Source organism: Ascaphus truei, chromosome 5 (genome assembly GCF_040206685.1).
Source record: "Ascaphus truei isolate aAscTru1 chromosome 5, aAscTru1.hap1, whole genome shotgun sequence".
In the NCBI taxonomy this organism is placed as follows: Eukaryota; Metazoa; Chordata; class Amphibia; order Anura; family Ascaphidae; genus Ascaphus; species Ascaphus truei.
In genome coordinates this window covers 302,001,252-302,018,994 of record NC_134487.1, presented here as the reverse complement: position 1 = coordinate 302,018,994, position 17,743 = coordinate 302,001,252, and the positions used below count along the sequence as shown (strand labels likewise).

At 44.8% G+C, this 17,743-nt stretch overlaps 1 protein-coding gene across 4 annotated transcripts in view; it reads left to right on the top strand.

Annotated features, from left to right (window-relative positions):
* Nucleotides 1-13,291: 13,291 nt before the first annotated feature.
* The window catches only part of LOC142496287 (solute carrier organic anion transporter family member 1C1-like), a 54,102-nt gene continuing 49,650 nt past the window's right edge, over nt 13,292-17,743 (top strand). For 2 of the 4 annotated variants that reach the window (XM_075602947.1, XM_075602949.1), the window contains exons 1-2: nt 16,087-16,324; nt 17,432-17,563. In XM_075602947.1, the coding sequence (XP_075459062.1) occupies nt 17,450-17,563 (114 nt within the window). In that variant the 5' untranslated portion in view covers nt 16,087-16,324; nt 17,432-17,449. Of the gene's footprint in view, nt 13,409-16,086; nt 16,325-17,431; nt 17,564-17,743 lie in introns of those variants that run through there. The other 2 variants (XM_075602950.1, XM_075602951.1) reach the window with 2 other exon arrangements.

The window sequence follows — 17,743 nt, the reverse complement described above, 5'->3', positions numbered from 1 at the left end:
CTACATTTACTAAACCTGCTCCGGCTATGTCTCCTAGACCTGCTCCGGCTATATGTCCTGCACCTGCTCCGGCTATGTGTCCTGCACCAGCTCCGGCTATGTCTCTGCACCTGTGCCGGCTATATGTCCTGCACCTGCTCCGGCTATGTGTCTCTGCACCTGTGCCGGCTATATGTCCTGCACCAGCTCTGGCTATATGTCCTGCACCAGCTCTGGCTATGTGTCTCTGCACCTGCTCCCGCTATGTGTCCTGCACCAGCTCCGGCTATATGTCCTGCACCAGCTCCGGCTACATGTCCTGCACCAGCTCCGGCTATTTCTCCTGCACCTGCTCTGACTATATGTCCTGCACCAGCTCCCGCTATGTGTCCTGCACCTGCTCCCGCTATGTGTCCTCACCTGCTCCCGCTATGTGTCCTGCACCTGCTCCCGCTATGTGTCCTGCACCTGCTCCCGCTATGTGTCCTGCACCTGCTCCAGCCATGTGTCCTGCACCTGCTCCCGCTATGTCTCCTGCACCTGCTCCGGCTATGTGTCCTGCACCTGCTCCCGCTATGTGTCCTGCACCTGCTCCCGCTATGTGTCCTGCACCTGCTCCCGCTATGTGTCCTGCACCTGCTCCAGCCATGTGTCCTGCACCTGCTCCCGCTATGTCTCCTGCACCTGCTCCGGCTATGTGTCCTGCACCTGCTTCGGCTATGTCTCCTACACCTGCTCCCGCTATGTGTCCTGCACATGCTCCAGCTATGTGTCCTGTACCTGCTCCAGCTGTGTCCTGCACCTGCTCCAGCTATGTGTCCTGCACCTGCTCCGGCTCTGTGTCCTGCACCTGCTCCGGCTATGTGTCCTGCACCTGCTCCCGCTATGTGTCCTGCACCTGCTCCAGCTATGTGTCCTGCACCTGCTCCAGCTCTGTGTCCTGCACCTGCTCCAGCTGTGTCCTGCACCTGCTCCAGCTGTGTCCTGCACCTGCTCCGGCTATGTGTCCTGCACCTGCTCCGGCTATGTTTCCTGCACCTGCTCCGGCTATGTGTCCTACACCTGCTCCGGCTATGTGTCCTGCACCTGCTCCGGCTATGTGTCCTACACCTGCTCCGGCTATGTGTCCTGCACCTGCTCCGGCTATGTGTCCTGCACTTGCTCCCGCTATGTGTCCTGCACCTGCTCCAGCTGTGTCCTGCACCTGCTCCCGCTATGTGTCCTGCACCTGCTCCGGCTATGTGTCCTGCACCTGCTCCAGCTCTGTGTCCTGCACCTGCTCCCGCTATGTGTCCTGCACCTGCTCCGGCTATGTGTCCTGCACCTGCTCCGGCTTTGTGTCCTGCACCTGCTCTGGCTATGTGTCCTGCACCTGCTCCGGCCATGTCTCCTGCACCTGCTCCAGCCATGTCTCCTGCACCTGCTCCAGCTGTGTCCTGCACCTGCTCCAGCTGTGTCCTGCACCTGCTCCAGCCATGTGTCCTGCACCTGCTCCAGCCATGTGTCCTGCACCTGCTCCAGCTATGTGTCCTGCACTTGCTCCGGCTATGTGCCCTGCACCTGCTCCAGCCATGTGTCCTGCGTAGAGATAGAGCCCCACATGTCAGTACAGATCAGTCAGAGAGTAGCAATGCCGCTCTCACAGCTGAGAAACAGAGCGCAGCAGCTGGAAGTTCACATGGAAACCCCGGCCACCACTGGAGGTACAGAAAAATGGTGCAGTGAAGATAAGGCAGAAGATGACACCATAGTCAGAGCTGACACAGACCACGAGCAGCAGCAACTGCAAACACCATGAAAGAGAAGAAAGGACACAAAGATTTTCAACACAGTGCAACAATTTAATGCACAAATTGAACAATAGTGTGCAGAGGTACACAATGTGACCAATCCAGACAGAAGTCCACTTGGCAGAAAGAACAAACAATAAATGATACAACTATGATATACAATATAACAATTTTTCAGACAGCTCCCGGAGAGAGTATACAGCCACCCACAAAACATTCCCCGTGGGGACGGCATTGTGCGCCTCACTACAAACTGAGACCCTGCAGAGACGCATCTGTCATGTGGACCTACAGCTGATACAAAAAGCACTTACTTAAATATACAGTTACAAAGTTAGCAAGAAATTGTTCCATTTGCTGATATCGCCCTGTAATAATAATAAGTTATTACTTTATGGTTATACCTGTTGTCAAAGTTTAATGAGTTGCAAAATAGTTGATAAGATACTGTAATTGGCAAACAAATAACGAGTGTGCACGAGGACATGCGTGTTTAAGAGGGGAAAATGTAATATCGTAGACTTTGCAAGAGCTGAGCTGCTGTTCATGGAACCTGCGAAAGAGCCGCCAGCACGGGGGGGGAGGAGCTGCCAGTGGTGGGGAGGAGCCGCCAGCATGGGGGAGGAGCCGCCAGCATGGGGGAGGAGCTTCCAGCGCAGGGGAGGTGCCACCGGTATGGAGGGAGGGGCTGCCAGCATGGCGGAAGAACTGCAAACACGGGGAGGAGCCACCACCGCAGGCGGAGGGACAGTCAGTGTGGGGGGAGGAGCTCACTGTCCTGTTGTGGAGGTGCCTCAGTGACTGATCACTGAGATTAGGGGGGCTTTGAGGGAGAAAAGGTTGAAAACCAATGATTAAATCATTAATAGATGACCCTGTGTGTGAGCACTTGTAACATGGACTGTTTTAGCCATGAGGAATTAAATAGAAATAGTAGACGTGGTATGTATAGCTGATTGCATAATATGCTGAAATTAAGGTGGCCAATTCATTGGCGATTTAGACATTGTGTTCCTTGTCTAGGTTTGCATGTAGTACATACAAGAAAAGTCTTGTAGTTAGGGCTTGAGAATTATATGAGATGGGATTTGTGACAGGGTGAATGAACGTCACCAGCCATATACCTGGCAAACCTATGTTTAGGCTTGCAGTGCACCAGTGACAAGGTTAAGTTTCAGTTGAGAAGGGCTGCTTAATTAGTCTGACCTCAGCTGCATAATCAAGGTGTTTTAAAACCCCCAGGCTGTACACACATGCAGGATAGCTGGTCAGGAGACAGGACTGATATACTGAAGAGATTACTGCTATAAGGTCTGTTTTTCAAAGTAGATGTGTGATGACTGTCTGTGTCCTGCATGCTGAAGAGAAGCTGCCTTGTTTTCTATGCTGAAGAGAAGATGCCTTGTTTTCTATGCTGAAGAGAAGCTATTTTGTTTTTGTCTGCTGAAGAGAAGCTATTTTGTTTTTGTATGCTGAAGAGAAGCTATTTTGTTTTTGTGTGCTGTATGTTTTTAAGGCTCAATAAATAAGCCTTATCAAGAGAATCCGCGTGTGTGGTTGCATGTACCCTGCAACAGGATTATTCTCGTTTTGAATGACAAAACAGCTATTCAGTGTGGCTAAATTAGTTTTAGTAAATGTAATTAATGTCACCATTTTCCATTCGATGAAAGGAGTTTTGAGTTTGAATTTCCTGTTTCTATCATTTAAAAAAATAACGGGAAGAGTGAAACTAAAACTCTAGCTAATTTTGTGCTTTGTAGGGGGGCCAACAAATCTTATCCCGGGGACGACCCCAACAAACTGCCCCAAGAACCAGGCGGCACACGCACACACGCACACACACAGACGCATGCACCATATACAGTATACATATATAAATCTACATACACACCATATAGACATCTAAACAAACACATCATATATGTAGCCAGGTCCCCCTACCTCCGGTGCGGGGGAGGGTGAGGTTGCTGCCGAGCTCCCGGGACTGCAGGCGGCAACCGAGTCGCTGGAGCTCTGCGGCGGCCATCTTGGAAAGTCACGCATGCGGGATAGACGTCCCGCGCATGCGCCGTGCATAGGTAGTGCGGCAGCCATTGGAAAGGCTCCACCAGGGAACTACAAGTTCCAACAGCCTCATGGGCTGTGCATCAGGTGAAGGAATACAGCCAAAAGAGCTGTAGTATCCCCGGCAAGGCAAAGGAGACATTTGGCGCACGAGGACTACCACGCCAGTCGGAATGGGAGCAGCAACAGAGCAGGTAGTGTCCAGGGACCAGTGCTTCCCTGGACTAGGCCTAGAGTTGCCCTGCAGGCCCCAGATAGGCCCCGACCATCCTTAGCTTGTTGTTGCTACTGGGAAGGCCCCAGATAGGGACACTTTCCCATAGCAGCACTAGTATCAGGTGCCAGTGACTAGGCGCTACGCGGTGCGGGAGGCCTGCGGTCTGGAACCAGATCCAGGCCTATACCAAGAAATTCTTACGGTGAGACCCTCCAGCGGGAGTTCATCCCACGCAGAGGCGGACGCCTTCGTCGACGGACAGGACCAACTTACATCAGTGGATCAGACGGACCCTTTGTGTCATTCGGCGGTACCCGTGCACTGGAGTGCCCGGGAAGGTATAACATCAAAGTGCACCAACGGTTCTCAGGGATAGCGCTACTCCCTACACTTTGGATCGGGACTGACGTTGTGGGACGGACACTGGGACACTGGTGCCACAGCCCCTCAAGTTCTGTGGGGATACGTGGTTAATATTGTGTTGTGTAGTTGTACTGTGTTGATCCTATGCAGTAAATATTCCTTTATAGTACCCAGTGTGTATATTTACTGCTGTATTGTCTTAGTAGGGGTTATCCCACTGTGTGAGGATCCTTCTCAGGTGGAGGCGCTGTGTGTTAGCGAACAAGGTCACCCCAGGCTCCCTTCAGTGGAGGATCAGGCTCCTGTTAGCTACTCAGGTAACGGCAGCGCAGGTAGTCTCCCAGGCACGGGGGAAAGGGGGATACATATATAAATCTATACATGTACATATATATATATATATAAGCAATACGATACCGTTTGGAAACGAAATCAGCAGGCAGCACTCCAGAATTGAACAAACAAGTGTATTGAAAAAATAAAATAAACACAAAACCAACGTTTCGGTCCACGAATGGGACCTTTGTCAAGGTGTTATATATATATATATATATATACACACACAGTTATGTGAAAAAGAAAGTACACCCTCTTTGAATTCTATGGTTTTACATATCAGGACATAATAACAATCATCTGTTTTTGTACTGCGCTGGAAAGGAGGAGCGTTTCTATCACAGACTTAAGAAGACGCAGCTCTCTTCACTCTAGGACACCTCCACTCATATACTGCATCTCTCACAACTTCCACTTCATCCTCATCCTAACTTAATTATCACAGCCCAATCCTCACTCACTCTCAGCACTAAAGTATCACTGCTACCCCTGCCAGGCCTCCTCTACTATTTATATTTGCTCTGACCTCACCTCTTTTCAAACTCCCCCTTTCTTTCTGCCAGACTCATTATTCCTCTGATTCTATTCCTGTATCTCCCTCTCTCCTTCCTTCGCCACTTCTCAGTTCACATGGACTCCTTTCCTACCTGCACCCTCATTGAAGGAAAATCCGTTATTTCCTTCTCCTGGCTTCAGAACCGAGAGGAGCCTTTCCTCTGCCAAGAAAACTGAAGCCTTGTGACTGGATACACCATCTGCACCGTTTGCAGCAGACTTCCCAGGAAGCTTTCACGCCCTGCCACTGTTATCTTCGATTTTTGATGTACTTTCAGGCCTGGTAGACGAACGAAATGAAACGTAACGCAAGCCAGGTTTCAAATCCTTTGTCTCAATTTATTACTCATAGGGTAATGACTTTTATACAGAAAAAAGAAGATATTGGTTAGAGGCGTAACATAGGCGTATCCTAGGTGTGTCTTGGGCGTAGCTTTGATTAGAGGCGTGATTTAGGGGCAGGACATATTAGTGGCATGATTCTTGGGACGTGTCTTTCCCAATACAAGCAATGTCTGAATACATTGCTTATTCATTGTCTGTTATCAAAAGAGACCTTGAGTCTTTAGCAACTATATTACACTATTTTGCTTCTTGCTTAGAACCAGTTTATTGTATTCTAAATAGAACAGCATGAGACTGTTCATACAAAAAGTATCTTTGCAATATCCTGGGCAGGAAGAATGGAAATGCAATTTAGCAGAAACTGAGTGCATTTATGAATTATATTTCAGCAAAAGGCTGACTACAGAATCTTAACTAGTTATGACCAGACAAAATGGAAGCTTAACATGAGTGCAGATTCTGGCCTGACATATTGGTCCTAACACTCATTGACTTGAATGGGGCTTTCTGTGCAGAACGCACAGTAAAGTGCTAACGGAGCTTACAGAATAAGCCCATTAGAGTGTAAGCTCTTCGGGCAGGGTTTCTTCTCCTAATGTTACTTTTATGTCTGAAGTACTTCGTCCCATTATGTGTTATATTACTATATCACGTGTATTACTGCTGTGAAGCGGAATGTACATTAATGGCGCTATATAAATAAAGACATACATTTTAAAAACCTTTTTTGTTAATTTTTGCCCTTTCTGGGGATCGTTTTATTTGTAAAACCTGATGCTTCGTTCAGGAGATTGTAGTAACACAGGAGGGGGAGGGAGTAAAGGGTATGATACTACTTATTGGACCAACAAGTAGCTGATATGTTACAAGCTTTCCAACCTCTCAGGGTCCTTTATCAGGTTGGATGACCCTGAGAGGTTGGAAAGCGTGTAACAGATCAACTACTTGTTGGTCCAATAAAAGGTATCATACCCGCTACTCCCCCTCCCTCCTGTGTTACTACACGGAAGAAAGGACCGACCCGGCCCCCCACCCTACTATGCTGCAGGAGATTGAGCAGTTTTAGGTGTCCCAGAAGAGGTCCTCAGAGGCGAATGCAGTATGAGGTTACCATGGTAATCTCAGGTACTAGAGATTAGGAAATAATTATTTTTAACACCCCCCAAAAATTGCAGAAAATTCTGTGCGGGAAAGAACCCGGTATTATATGAGTTTAACTCTGGGGGAGGATTGGTGCTTTAAAGAAAACATTTAATTTGTGATTTCATTCACTATCACTAAAGAAAAAACGTTAGGTTTCATGAGGTAACGTTGATTGTACATGCTTTATTTTTGGTTAATGAACTTATTTGTTTGGAGATCTTTAGCCGTTAATGAGGTTAAATCGTGTCGACTTATGTTACTTCAGGGCCAGAAATTGAAGGACTTTGCTTGTTTATTTTTAAGAGGATTTTTTACAAGTGGTCTTAAAGCAGCTAAACATTTGTGTAATCAGACACCGGGATAAAGGTACTTCAGAATAACAAAAAAAAATAACAAACATGCTACTGTATATTGCATTTACAGATCCAGCCAGGTCATTGGGTGCCATGGAGAAGGAGATAAAACAAAGTACATTCTAACGGGTCACTGCACTTTCATGACGTCCTGTACTTTAGTTTCCAGCGATACTAACTCAGGCTATTTTTCTGCTCCTATATTTCTCGATAGCTTTAATTTCTCTCAAATGTAAAATGTTCGTACAAACATTGCAATGACCCCTGTAACATTAAATTCCCCGCAATGGCGGTATCCGTGAGGTCGCGTTCAGTACTTCAATGGGTTAGCCGCTTCAATAAAAGATGCCATGCAATGATAAAGGATTCCATCCGAATCCTGAGCAAGGAAACGGGGGGGCGTCCCGTCACCAACGGAAGAAGAAAGGGGCACGGGATTTATAGCATGTCATGACTGAAAATTAGTCAAATAATTTGTGGTGACATCACAAAATGGTCTAGGACATGTGGTCGCAGACGTTTCACCGCGGCCAAATGACCGTTAGCGTTTAGCCGCTGCTCACCTCGTCGCCAGGTCACTCACCTGCCGCCCACTGAGCCGCTAAGGCAAGTCCCTAACCTTGGCCGTTACGGGGGTCCTAACTTCCATGTTGCCTGGGTGGGCTCCAGACGCGCTGCTGTCTCCTCTGACGATGCCTCCACCGACCGCACCACAGGTAGGGACCGGGGAGTGGGACCCTACCTGGGTGGGCTGCAGGCAACCGTCCCGCGGGCCAGATACCCCATAACCTAAATTGTGCCTTCTCGTAGCAGTGGCCGGTGGCGGAGGACCCCATCTTCCTCTAGATTTGCTGCAGAAGAGAGGGAGCTAACGCCACGGACACAGTACAGGCGAGCGATTGACCGAGCGCGTGATGTCACGCGCGCCTGTACTTGCTGAGATCTGTGTCCCGCAGTGTTTTGCGATGGGGCGTGGTGAGGGCGTGCCGGTGGGGCGTGTGACGTCACGTGAGCGGTTCGTCCTCATTAGCTGAACCGCGCATGTGACCCGGCCGTCGTGCGGCAAATACAAACAATTTTGTCTCCTATTTTCTGTAGCGCTGCCTGTCGCATGCACTGTAGACAGGCGCATTGGAGTCCCTGTGTTTGTGTTCGGCGCGAGCGATGTCTGAGGTACTATGGACAAGGCCTAAGAGTGTGACGCTTTCCATGCTAAGAAGATGTTCAGTGTTAGAAGCTATTTAAGTGATTGATAATAGTGACATATGCACTTATTGTCGCCTTTTTCAATTTCAGGATTGTTATTTAAGCAAACGAAACTATATTTTTTTATTTAGGAATATAAAGATGAACGTAAATATATATGTTATATATATGACTGTAAAATCTTGGACTTTCTATACTTCAGGTGTACTCTGCTGCCAGAGTCACGCTACTCTTTCCTAGATCTGTCTCAGCATCTCCCCTCATGAAATCCCTCTCCTGGCTTCCGATCAAATCCCACATCTCACACTCCATTCTTCTCCTCACTTTTAAAGCTTTACACTCTTCTGCCCCTCCTTACATCTCAGCCCTAATTTCTCATTATGCACCATCCAGACTCTTGCGTTCTTCTCAAGGATGTCTTCTTTCTACCCCCTTTGTATCTAAAGCCCTCTTCCGCCTTAAACCTTTTTCACTGACTGCCCCACACCTCTGGAATGCCCTTCCCCTCAGTACCCGACTAGCATCCTCTCTATCCACCTTTAAGACCCAACTTAAGACACACTTGCTTAAAGAAGCATATGAATAGCACTGTGGATATTCTGAACACATGATACATAAAGTTTGGCCCCCTGCAGACGCACTTACCAGAACTCCCTCCTACTGTCTCTGTACGTTCTCCCTACCTACCAATTAGACTGTAAGCTCCTCGGGGCAGGGACTCCTCTTCCTTAATGTTACTTTTATGCCTAAAGCACTTATTCCCATGATCTGTTATTTATATTATCTGTTATTTATTTGATTACCATGTGTATTACTACTGTGAAGCGCTATGTACATTAATGGCGCTATATAAATAAAGACATACAATACAATACTTGTGGTACAGTAACACATTATTAGCTCACTGATATAAGTTTAATCCATTATATAAAATTGTTTGCAAAAAATGGCATTCATATTTCATAGTAACACAATGTGTACAGAATGTGTTTGTATGTTGTATGTTGTTAGGTTGGCGTGTAACCCTTTAATGTGCACAGAATGTGTTTGTATGTTGTGTGTTGTTAGGTTGGCGTGTAACCCTTTAATGCGCCATTTCTTTGCATTGTGTTAACTCTTTACATTCCTTTGCTGCGGCCCTTTTATTTATTCCTACATTCCTTCCTAAATCATGTTTGTTTGCAGGAGAGAAGAAGTGGAAATGGTTTGGGAAAATAAGTTTTGTATCTTGTTAAGTGAAATCCATTTTCACGCCACGAGAAAACACAGAGTTTGACTTTGGGGAAGGAGCAAAAACTACAAAGTTACATGAATACTTAAGTGCCACAAAGCGTTACCGCGGGAAGGAAATCTCATCTGGGCTACAGAATGGGAGTTAAATGTGTATTTTCTGTTATCTCTCTGTGTCTCATGTAAAAGGCAGATACATGGGAATTAAAGGTGCAGTCTCACGTACTCAGACAGAAAACAACTCTTTGTAAAGAATTTCAAATCCTAATTAGCTTCCCAAAACACCTCTAACCATGATAACAGTGAAGATTTGGTTCCTTAAATAAATTACAAGCTGAATTTGTTAAGGACCTGGAAGTCGGGAGGTGTTTGGTAGTCACTCTTACCCCCACCATCTCCTTATCAGAGACCCCCTAAAGAGAAGGGCAGTGGGAGGAAGCGGGCGCTCTGGTTGTGCAGCTCAAGGGATCCAAGGAAACATACAGTACCTCCTCTCGGCTGTCAGCTACAAACTAAATGTTAAACAAATGATTTGAACATTAATTTTCCAATTATAAACTCTTAACATGCCACTAGTTATTACACTTTTGTCCTATGAGGGACAGCCCCTTTAGGTTCTGAGAAAGAAAGCAGTGAACTTAAAGCTGCAGACTTAGCAATATTACATTATTTTTTAAAATAAATCAGTTCTGTACTATGAGAAAATAGCTTTTTTCTTTAAAAAATAACTCTGAATAACATGTTTTATGTATTATAATGTAACAAGCATTTTTTGTGTCTATAGCAATCATTTACAAAGTCACATCCATATCCTCTTCTGAAACAGGCTCTGACACACCCCTTTTTGCGCCCTGCCCTCTCTCTAGCAGTGCACCAATTGTATCTAGTGACTGCCTGGTCACATGATTTTCCCCACAGAACTTTGCATCTTTGGTCCACTTCTAGGGGAAAAATAATAAGTGCAATATAAGCGCTAGTGTAAACAGAATAATACAGTGTTATAAACAGTACATATAGTAGAACAAAACCTGTGATACAGTTAATGGAGGTAGTCCTTGAGCTGCCTGGGAGGTAGATCCAGTATCTTCCAACCGGATGAGAAGATTCGTGTGGAGTAGCCTCCTATGGCACTAAGGATGTGGAATGGAATGGAATCTTCTATGGTGTTTCTTCTAACAGGGAATACCTCAGAGAAGGTGACAAGAAACAAACAAAAAACACCGCAATAGTGTATTATCTTGGGGCATAAATGACCATATGGGGCAAGATATACAGAGCATTTATTGGTTAAAACAATTGTAACCTCAATTGACATAAAACATGTGTATAATTAATAAACAGTTGACTTTTCTCCTGCTGGGACAAGGAAATAGTTCTCCTGCTAGTTTAAGAATTGTGCTTCCAAGCGCTTGTGCTTAGGGAAGCTCCTTTGCTCCGCCATTGAGTAAAATTGAAATCCTACTCACCGTCCATGAGTAGGACATGTACAGTGGTTCGGGGTCTTTTTGCAGGGATAGCCGCTTGCCGTGGGGTGCAGGACGTCCTTTCGATGCGGGGGGAAGTGTTGCGGTCCTCGTGGTTTGCTGCCGACAGAGTAGTTTCACCGTCTCCTCCCGCTGACGTCACCGTCTGATTTGCACAGCTACGGTGTCCCTGGAAGACCAAGAATCCTCCTACGCGTTTCGAAACTCCTCAATGCTGGGTTTCTTCATCAGGGATGTCTGATACATGGGATTGTGCTTCCTTTTAAACCCTTGATGATTCAATTGTAGTAGTAATTTGATGGGAACGCCCAAATAAAGTCTTAATGAGTGTCCTGTATTACTTAGCCTTGTAGGACAGAAATAAAGCAATGATAGATGGTAATACAAGGTTTTGCACTGACAGTTGTTTGCTTAGCATGTTTACACATAGTTAGATAAGTGCATATATAGGATGTATATACAGAAGGGGGTATGCATATAGACAGGATTCGTTGCATATTGAGACATAATTAGTGTAAAAGACCTAATTACATATAATGCATGTTTGTTCCATCCAAACATCAGATGTTTATTGCCTTAACAGCAAATTTGACCATAACAGCAAATGTTAACCATATATGTCTAGTAGTTTCTAGTCCCATTTGATGGGAAAATTTATTTTGCAGAAGGTGTAATTTTAATCAATGGTGAATTATGTTAGTCAGTTTGGATGGAAACATGCCATGCGTTAGTGTAAACATCTGGTATGCTGTAATCATTGATCCATTAACAACAGATATGCAACAAACTTTTTACAGAATTACAAATAGAATTAACACAACTTTTTATTTTATCCATATTTATATTCGTTGGTCCACTTCTGCTGCACTGACAGCCATTTAACAAACCCCCAAGCCGAATCTTCATGATCGATCACAGGAGAATGGATCGATCAGTAACTTAACTAATTACTTATCATTGTGTGGATTGTATTGCTGTACATATTAAATGGGGGGGAAATTAAATAAAATACAAAAACGCAGCGTGGACTGCTGCTTTAAGGGGAATAGCTAGAAAATAATGCTTAATTGCTAAGACCTGATATTGAACTTGTTCTTCCCAGGTTTCTTTGGCGCAGCCAGAAATCAACCAATTCATGGAATCTGGGCGAGTCGATGCAAGCGTTTGTCATCCTGACTAGACCTGTAGTAGCAGCAAAATGTATCATTTAACTTTTTGTTTAGTATTAATAGATCATGTGGAAGTTATACGTCCAGCAGTGAAAGATCTCCAAGGTAATTCAGTGTTGGATAAGTCGATCAGTAAGTAGTTCCACAGGCTCACCCGGCCAACCGGAGGAGGCGCTGATGTAACTGTACGTTACATCAAAGGAGGGGTATTTACTGGGCAAGAAATTCTTAACTCACTTGACAATGACAATTTAAAACAAGGTGACAGTATATACAAAGGAGTTTCAGGGATGTAGCCCATGTGATTAGCAGCCAGCAACCACAAATACAGGTGTTCTTCATAGTTAAGACATGTATAGGCCTTCTTTAATGAACTGAAATCACAGGAGATAGAACAGGAAGCATTTTAAGGGAGATAAAAACAGGCATGGGGGCTGGAAGAAGAGATATTTGGGGATCTCCTGTCACCCTGGTTTCCCCCATGGAGTAACTGAGCCCACCTACTGCTTTTGTTTGTTTGTTTTTATAACTCCCAACGTGTTTTATTAATATGCATTGGTTATCCATTGTTGCGATTTCCCATCAAACATCAGTGTATCAGCAAGCAGCCCAAAACAAAGCCGATTATTCAGAGACTCCACGTGTGTGCTGTTCCTGGGACAGCCGCCACAGCCTTAGCCTACAGACCGCATATCGCGGTCTGTGTATGTCAGCGCCCCGCCTGTCTGCAGTGCGGGCGCGCTGACTCTGGGAGCGGGGCCTTAGCCTTAGCCAGGCTCTCAAAGCATCTCTCACTTCCAGTTATATCTGTAGAATGTGGGCCCCCCAGAGCAGCATCACGTCTCCAATAAAGAAACATTTCCGGGTTACAAAGAATTTCTGCGGATTGGTAGTTAGCAAATCTATGGACAAGTCCCCTGTGTTCCAAAAACAGAATTGCTTTATATTAGTAAGTGCACAAATTCCAACGAGGACCGCACACGTGTGGCAGCCAGGATTAGATTAAAGTAAGATTTCCTAACAGCCTCATTATTGTCTAGTTGCTTTTCTCTAACACCTTATAGCACAAACCTCGCCGTCTCGTATAACATGCAGAGGAATTCCTTCTTTCAGCTACTGTAGCACTCGGGAAATCTTTCAATTAAGCACGAAAGAGGAAGCAGTAAAGTGGGTACGTTATTCTAGTTATTTATATCCACTATTACATAGACTAGATTAAGAATTTAAGAAAGCATTTGGTCCAGGACATTAGATTTGTCTCCTCCCGGTCTGAATACTGCAACTATTTAACTGCCATTAGCTACATCGCTTTTTAACCCCAACACGGGAAGGTGTTTCAGCGACACAATGTAAAGCAACGGGGTTAAGATTAAGAGGCAATTTACTTTACAACAAAATGTATCTTCATTGTACTCTACAGTCAAATCTGTAATATTTGTTGTACTCGGTCTTGGACGAAGACACGTGTATAAATTTACACGTGTGTAAAAATGACACATTAAAAAATATTTTTAAATGCTAGCTTGTAAGAACATACTTTTAAGGCAGGGGCAGCCAACTCCAGTCCTCAATTGCCACCAACAGATCAGGTTTTAAAGATATCCCTGCTTCAGCACAGTTGACTCAATCAGTGGCTCAGTCAAAGACTAAACCACTGATTGAGCCACCTATGCTGAAGCAGGGATATCTTTAAACCTGACCTGTTGATGGCCCTCGAGGACTAGAGTTTCCCACCCCTGTTTTAAGGCCTCTTCTTCTGTGACAACATGGACGATACTCTCAAGAGGTGTTTGTAAGCAATGCCAGAACTGGCTTTGGGTCGGGTTAATGGAGGAAAGTTCTAGGAGGCCTAGTCATGCATCAGCTCTGACTAGTGGAGATATGTAGATCCTTTATTCACTCACATTTCTGTATGGTGTGTGTGGTGAATATTCGACAATGGCAGACTACAAACATTTCACCAAAATGTCAACCTTCGCAAAACAACTGAGCCACTGATTGAGCTACCTGTGCTGAAGCAGGGATATCCTTAAAACCGGACCTGTTGGTGTCTCTTGAGAACTGGAGTTGCCCTCCCCTGTACTAAGGCGTACGGAGAACAACTCCACCTTTTTTATTTACGATCTCAATGACTGCTACTTTTTTTTTTTTTACTGAAAAGCTTATAGTTCCACGTTCTATTTAAAGTAAAATATATTTATTTTAAGAAGCCCCTCTCCCTTTCTACTTTGTAACCAGAAATATTGCATTACATTGGATGGGAGAAGGAGTGGGTCAGTGAGTAAAGATGCTGACTGGCACTGAGTTTGGACCAGGGGAATCTGGTTTAATTCCCAGTGGTGACTCCTTGTGACCTTGGGCAAGTCACTTTATCTCCCTGTGCCTCAGGCACTAAAAACATAGATTGTAAGCTCCACGGGGCAGGGACCTGTGCCTGCAAAATGTCTTTGTAAAGCAATACATAAAACTAGCAGCACTATACACAAACAATTATTATTAATTTTTTTTTCGATAAGCCTACGATTCGAATTGCCTTTCCAACATGTTAAACGAATGTAGAATTATTTTTAGGTTCAGTATTATTTTACATTTCTAAGATAATTCCACCTCTGCCAATCGCCAAAACTTTTTATGGATTGTCTGCACACTATGGTTTCTCTGCGTTCACACCATTATTTAAATATTGCCCTAAATAGGTGAACAATTATAATAAAACAGTAGCAATGTTTGCATTATAATCCCTATTAACCCAATCCTTGCTGGACGCAAAGCTCTTGTAATGCTGTCGCTGACCCGGTTCATATTCAGACTGGAGATGGAAGTGCAATGGTAACAGAGGGCATGCAACTCGTTACCGCTATATTTCAAATCATAACCACAAAGCCACTGCTGCTGTGTTTAACTGTTTCACTGCCAGAGGAGCCTGCAACTAATCGCAGAAGCAGCTACAAGGTTAAAGTTTCAAGAGAAGCACACACGAGAATCGCACTAGTGGTATCACAATAGTGCTACCTATCATTACATACTGTATAGGATGTGACTGCGGAGATAAGTGACCCTACTGTCCGTAGATGGAATTCAGCCAGGACTTTGGGCATAATCCCTGGACACACTGGCCTCCGCTCTTCAAAGCTGTCTCCTCGCAGCGACATCATATAACACATGACTTCTGCGCGTTTCGCGTGTCATACGTGCTTCCGAGTGCGAAACGCGTAGAGGCCACGTGTTATTTGACAAACCCTTGTTTTTCGCCGTCACTTCCTTATGTGTAAGTTTAGACGGCCCTATTTTTGGCACAATGCAATATCCGTGACACTTACCCCACGTGCGCCTGTTTTCTGCGTGTTCTTCTTTTCGGGAGATCTCCGTGTTTGGATCTTCGGAGCTGGAGGGCGAGGCACCCACGAAGGAAAGGTACACAGCTGCGAAGGGCGATTTGGGGAAATGCAGGATTGTTACAAGTACTGCCGTGAAAGCACTCAGTGCAGAAGGGACATTACATGTGTAAAGTTTAAAGAGCTGTGCCCCATTATTTGCCAGGTCTGGGACTTCTTGAAATCAGACACAGAACAACTCCTTTTTTTTAGGGCAGTAGCTATTTTATTTGTTCCATCTCATTTTTGATGTCCTGGGAACTGCCAACTCATGTAGCTGGCTCCCATGTTTACGTCATCAGAGTATTGAAAGTTTTGAGAAAGTTGCTGTTTTTCTTCTGGAAAACGGATCTTACAGGGGAGATCCACGTCAGGGCTTTGGGAATGCAAGAAACTCCTTTCTAATTCATTTAAAAAAAATGTATTATAAAGGGATCAACAGGTTCTGTATTCTGTTCCTCCTCTGTCACTTGCATAAAAGGCATGGACCTGAGGGAGCTGCAGAAGACAGAGCCCTCCTCCTCTTCCTCCTCCTCCTCCTCCTCCTCCTCCTCCTCCTCCTCCTCCTCCTCACTGCTCCAGGCAACTGAGACTGACACATGTCAATCAAGGCAGCAGACTGCAGGAGGTGGGACCCCCTTCACTGTCTGCCCCAACAAAATCTGGGGGTCTGAATTCCTCCTGGGGAGCAGCACATCTGTGACATCCCCCAGGTAATCATGTGTTCTTTGTTTCATGTTTATTGAGCACTGTGTTCAGCTGTTTTTATTAACCTAAAAGAAACCCCATACAGGTCACATTTCTCTGCACCTGTTACCTGGCTGCCCCTTTGGTTGATTTGGTTGAAGGTGTCTTGTGAAAGAAGAAATTTATTTGGAGAATGTTTCTTGAGGGGATATTTTGCTTTCTGGCTGTTTGTGTTATGCCCCGTGAGTGGAGAAATGCAGGCAGGTAGTTTTGGGGTATAACACCCCGACACCCACAGAATGTTACAGCAGAACACGTTGTCTCCTGGGGTAGAGTGTGCAGTTCCTTCAGCTGCCACCAGGGGTCCTGCTTTGTGCCTTGACGATGGAGAGTAGATCTCCTATACCTGCTGCAAACTGCTTACTTCCTGCAGCATTGGAGAGGTGCTATAAACGGGAAACTATACGGTTAATTTGTGTATTCTTTGCCTATGAAGAGATTAAGCCGTTACAGAGCGTTGGACTTTGTTATACAAGATTTTTTCCAAACCTCACATAGCCTTTTGGTGGCTGCATCTCTACACATTGAGTAATCTGTGTGTGATAGTGTATATGCATCTACAGTATCAAGTTCATTATAGAATCCTAGTTTTTTTTAAACAAGTTGAAGCTGTACCTAGATTAGTTGCTGTGAATTCTCTGATCAGCTGTTTGCTGGTACTAGCAGAGGTATGAAAACGTTGTGTGTTGGTCCTATGAATGCTGTATATTAAGATCTGCTAATAAAACACTGCTATGTATCCTAGAATTCCAAACTAAAAAGCAGAGATGTATTTATGGATGGGGGTCTCAAGGTTAAATTGCTCTCCCTTATACAGATAATGCATATAATGTGCTTGTTACATACTGCACGTGATAGACAGATTTATTCAGTAGATTTTCATGACAAAGATAACGTTTTGTGGAACAGTAGTTTAGAATGACTATGTGGTGTCTTTCCAATAGTTATTTATGAATGTCAATAATGTATAATTCCACCATTGTTCTCAAAGCTCCAGCCCTCTTTAAAATATATCAGAATTATTCTAATCTACAAGATGTATTCTGCATCTGCATACTGTACGTGTATTTCAGAAAACTGTCAAAAAAACAATGGAGTCTTCAAACAAGGAAAATGTCCAGTTATTTTCAAGAAGTCCCATAGGAAAGTCTCCAGTACCTGAGTGCTCAGCCAAGGGGGAGAAAGGTTGCTTTGGGGGTTTGAAGGTACAGTAACACTATCCTTTGGCAAAGATGTGATTTGCTAACACTCTAGAACTAAGAGTGGGAGGTCCTCCTCCTTGTAAACTGCGAGGTGTTACAGGTAACTCCAGGTGTTCTGCTGTTAGCAGTAATCCCAATATGTAGGTGCAGCTTTAATGATTAAAGGCAGTATACATTCATATA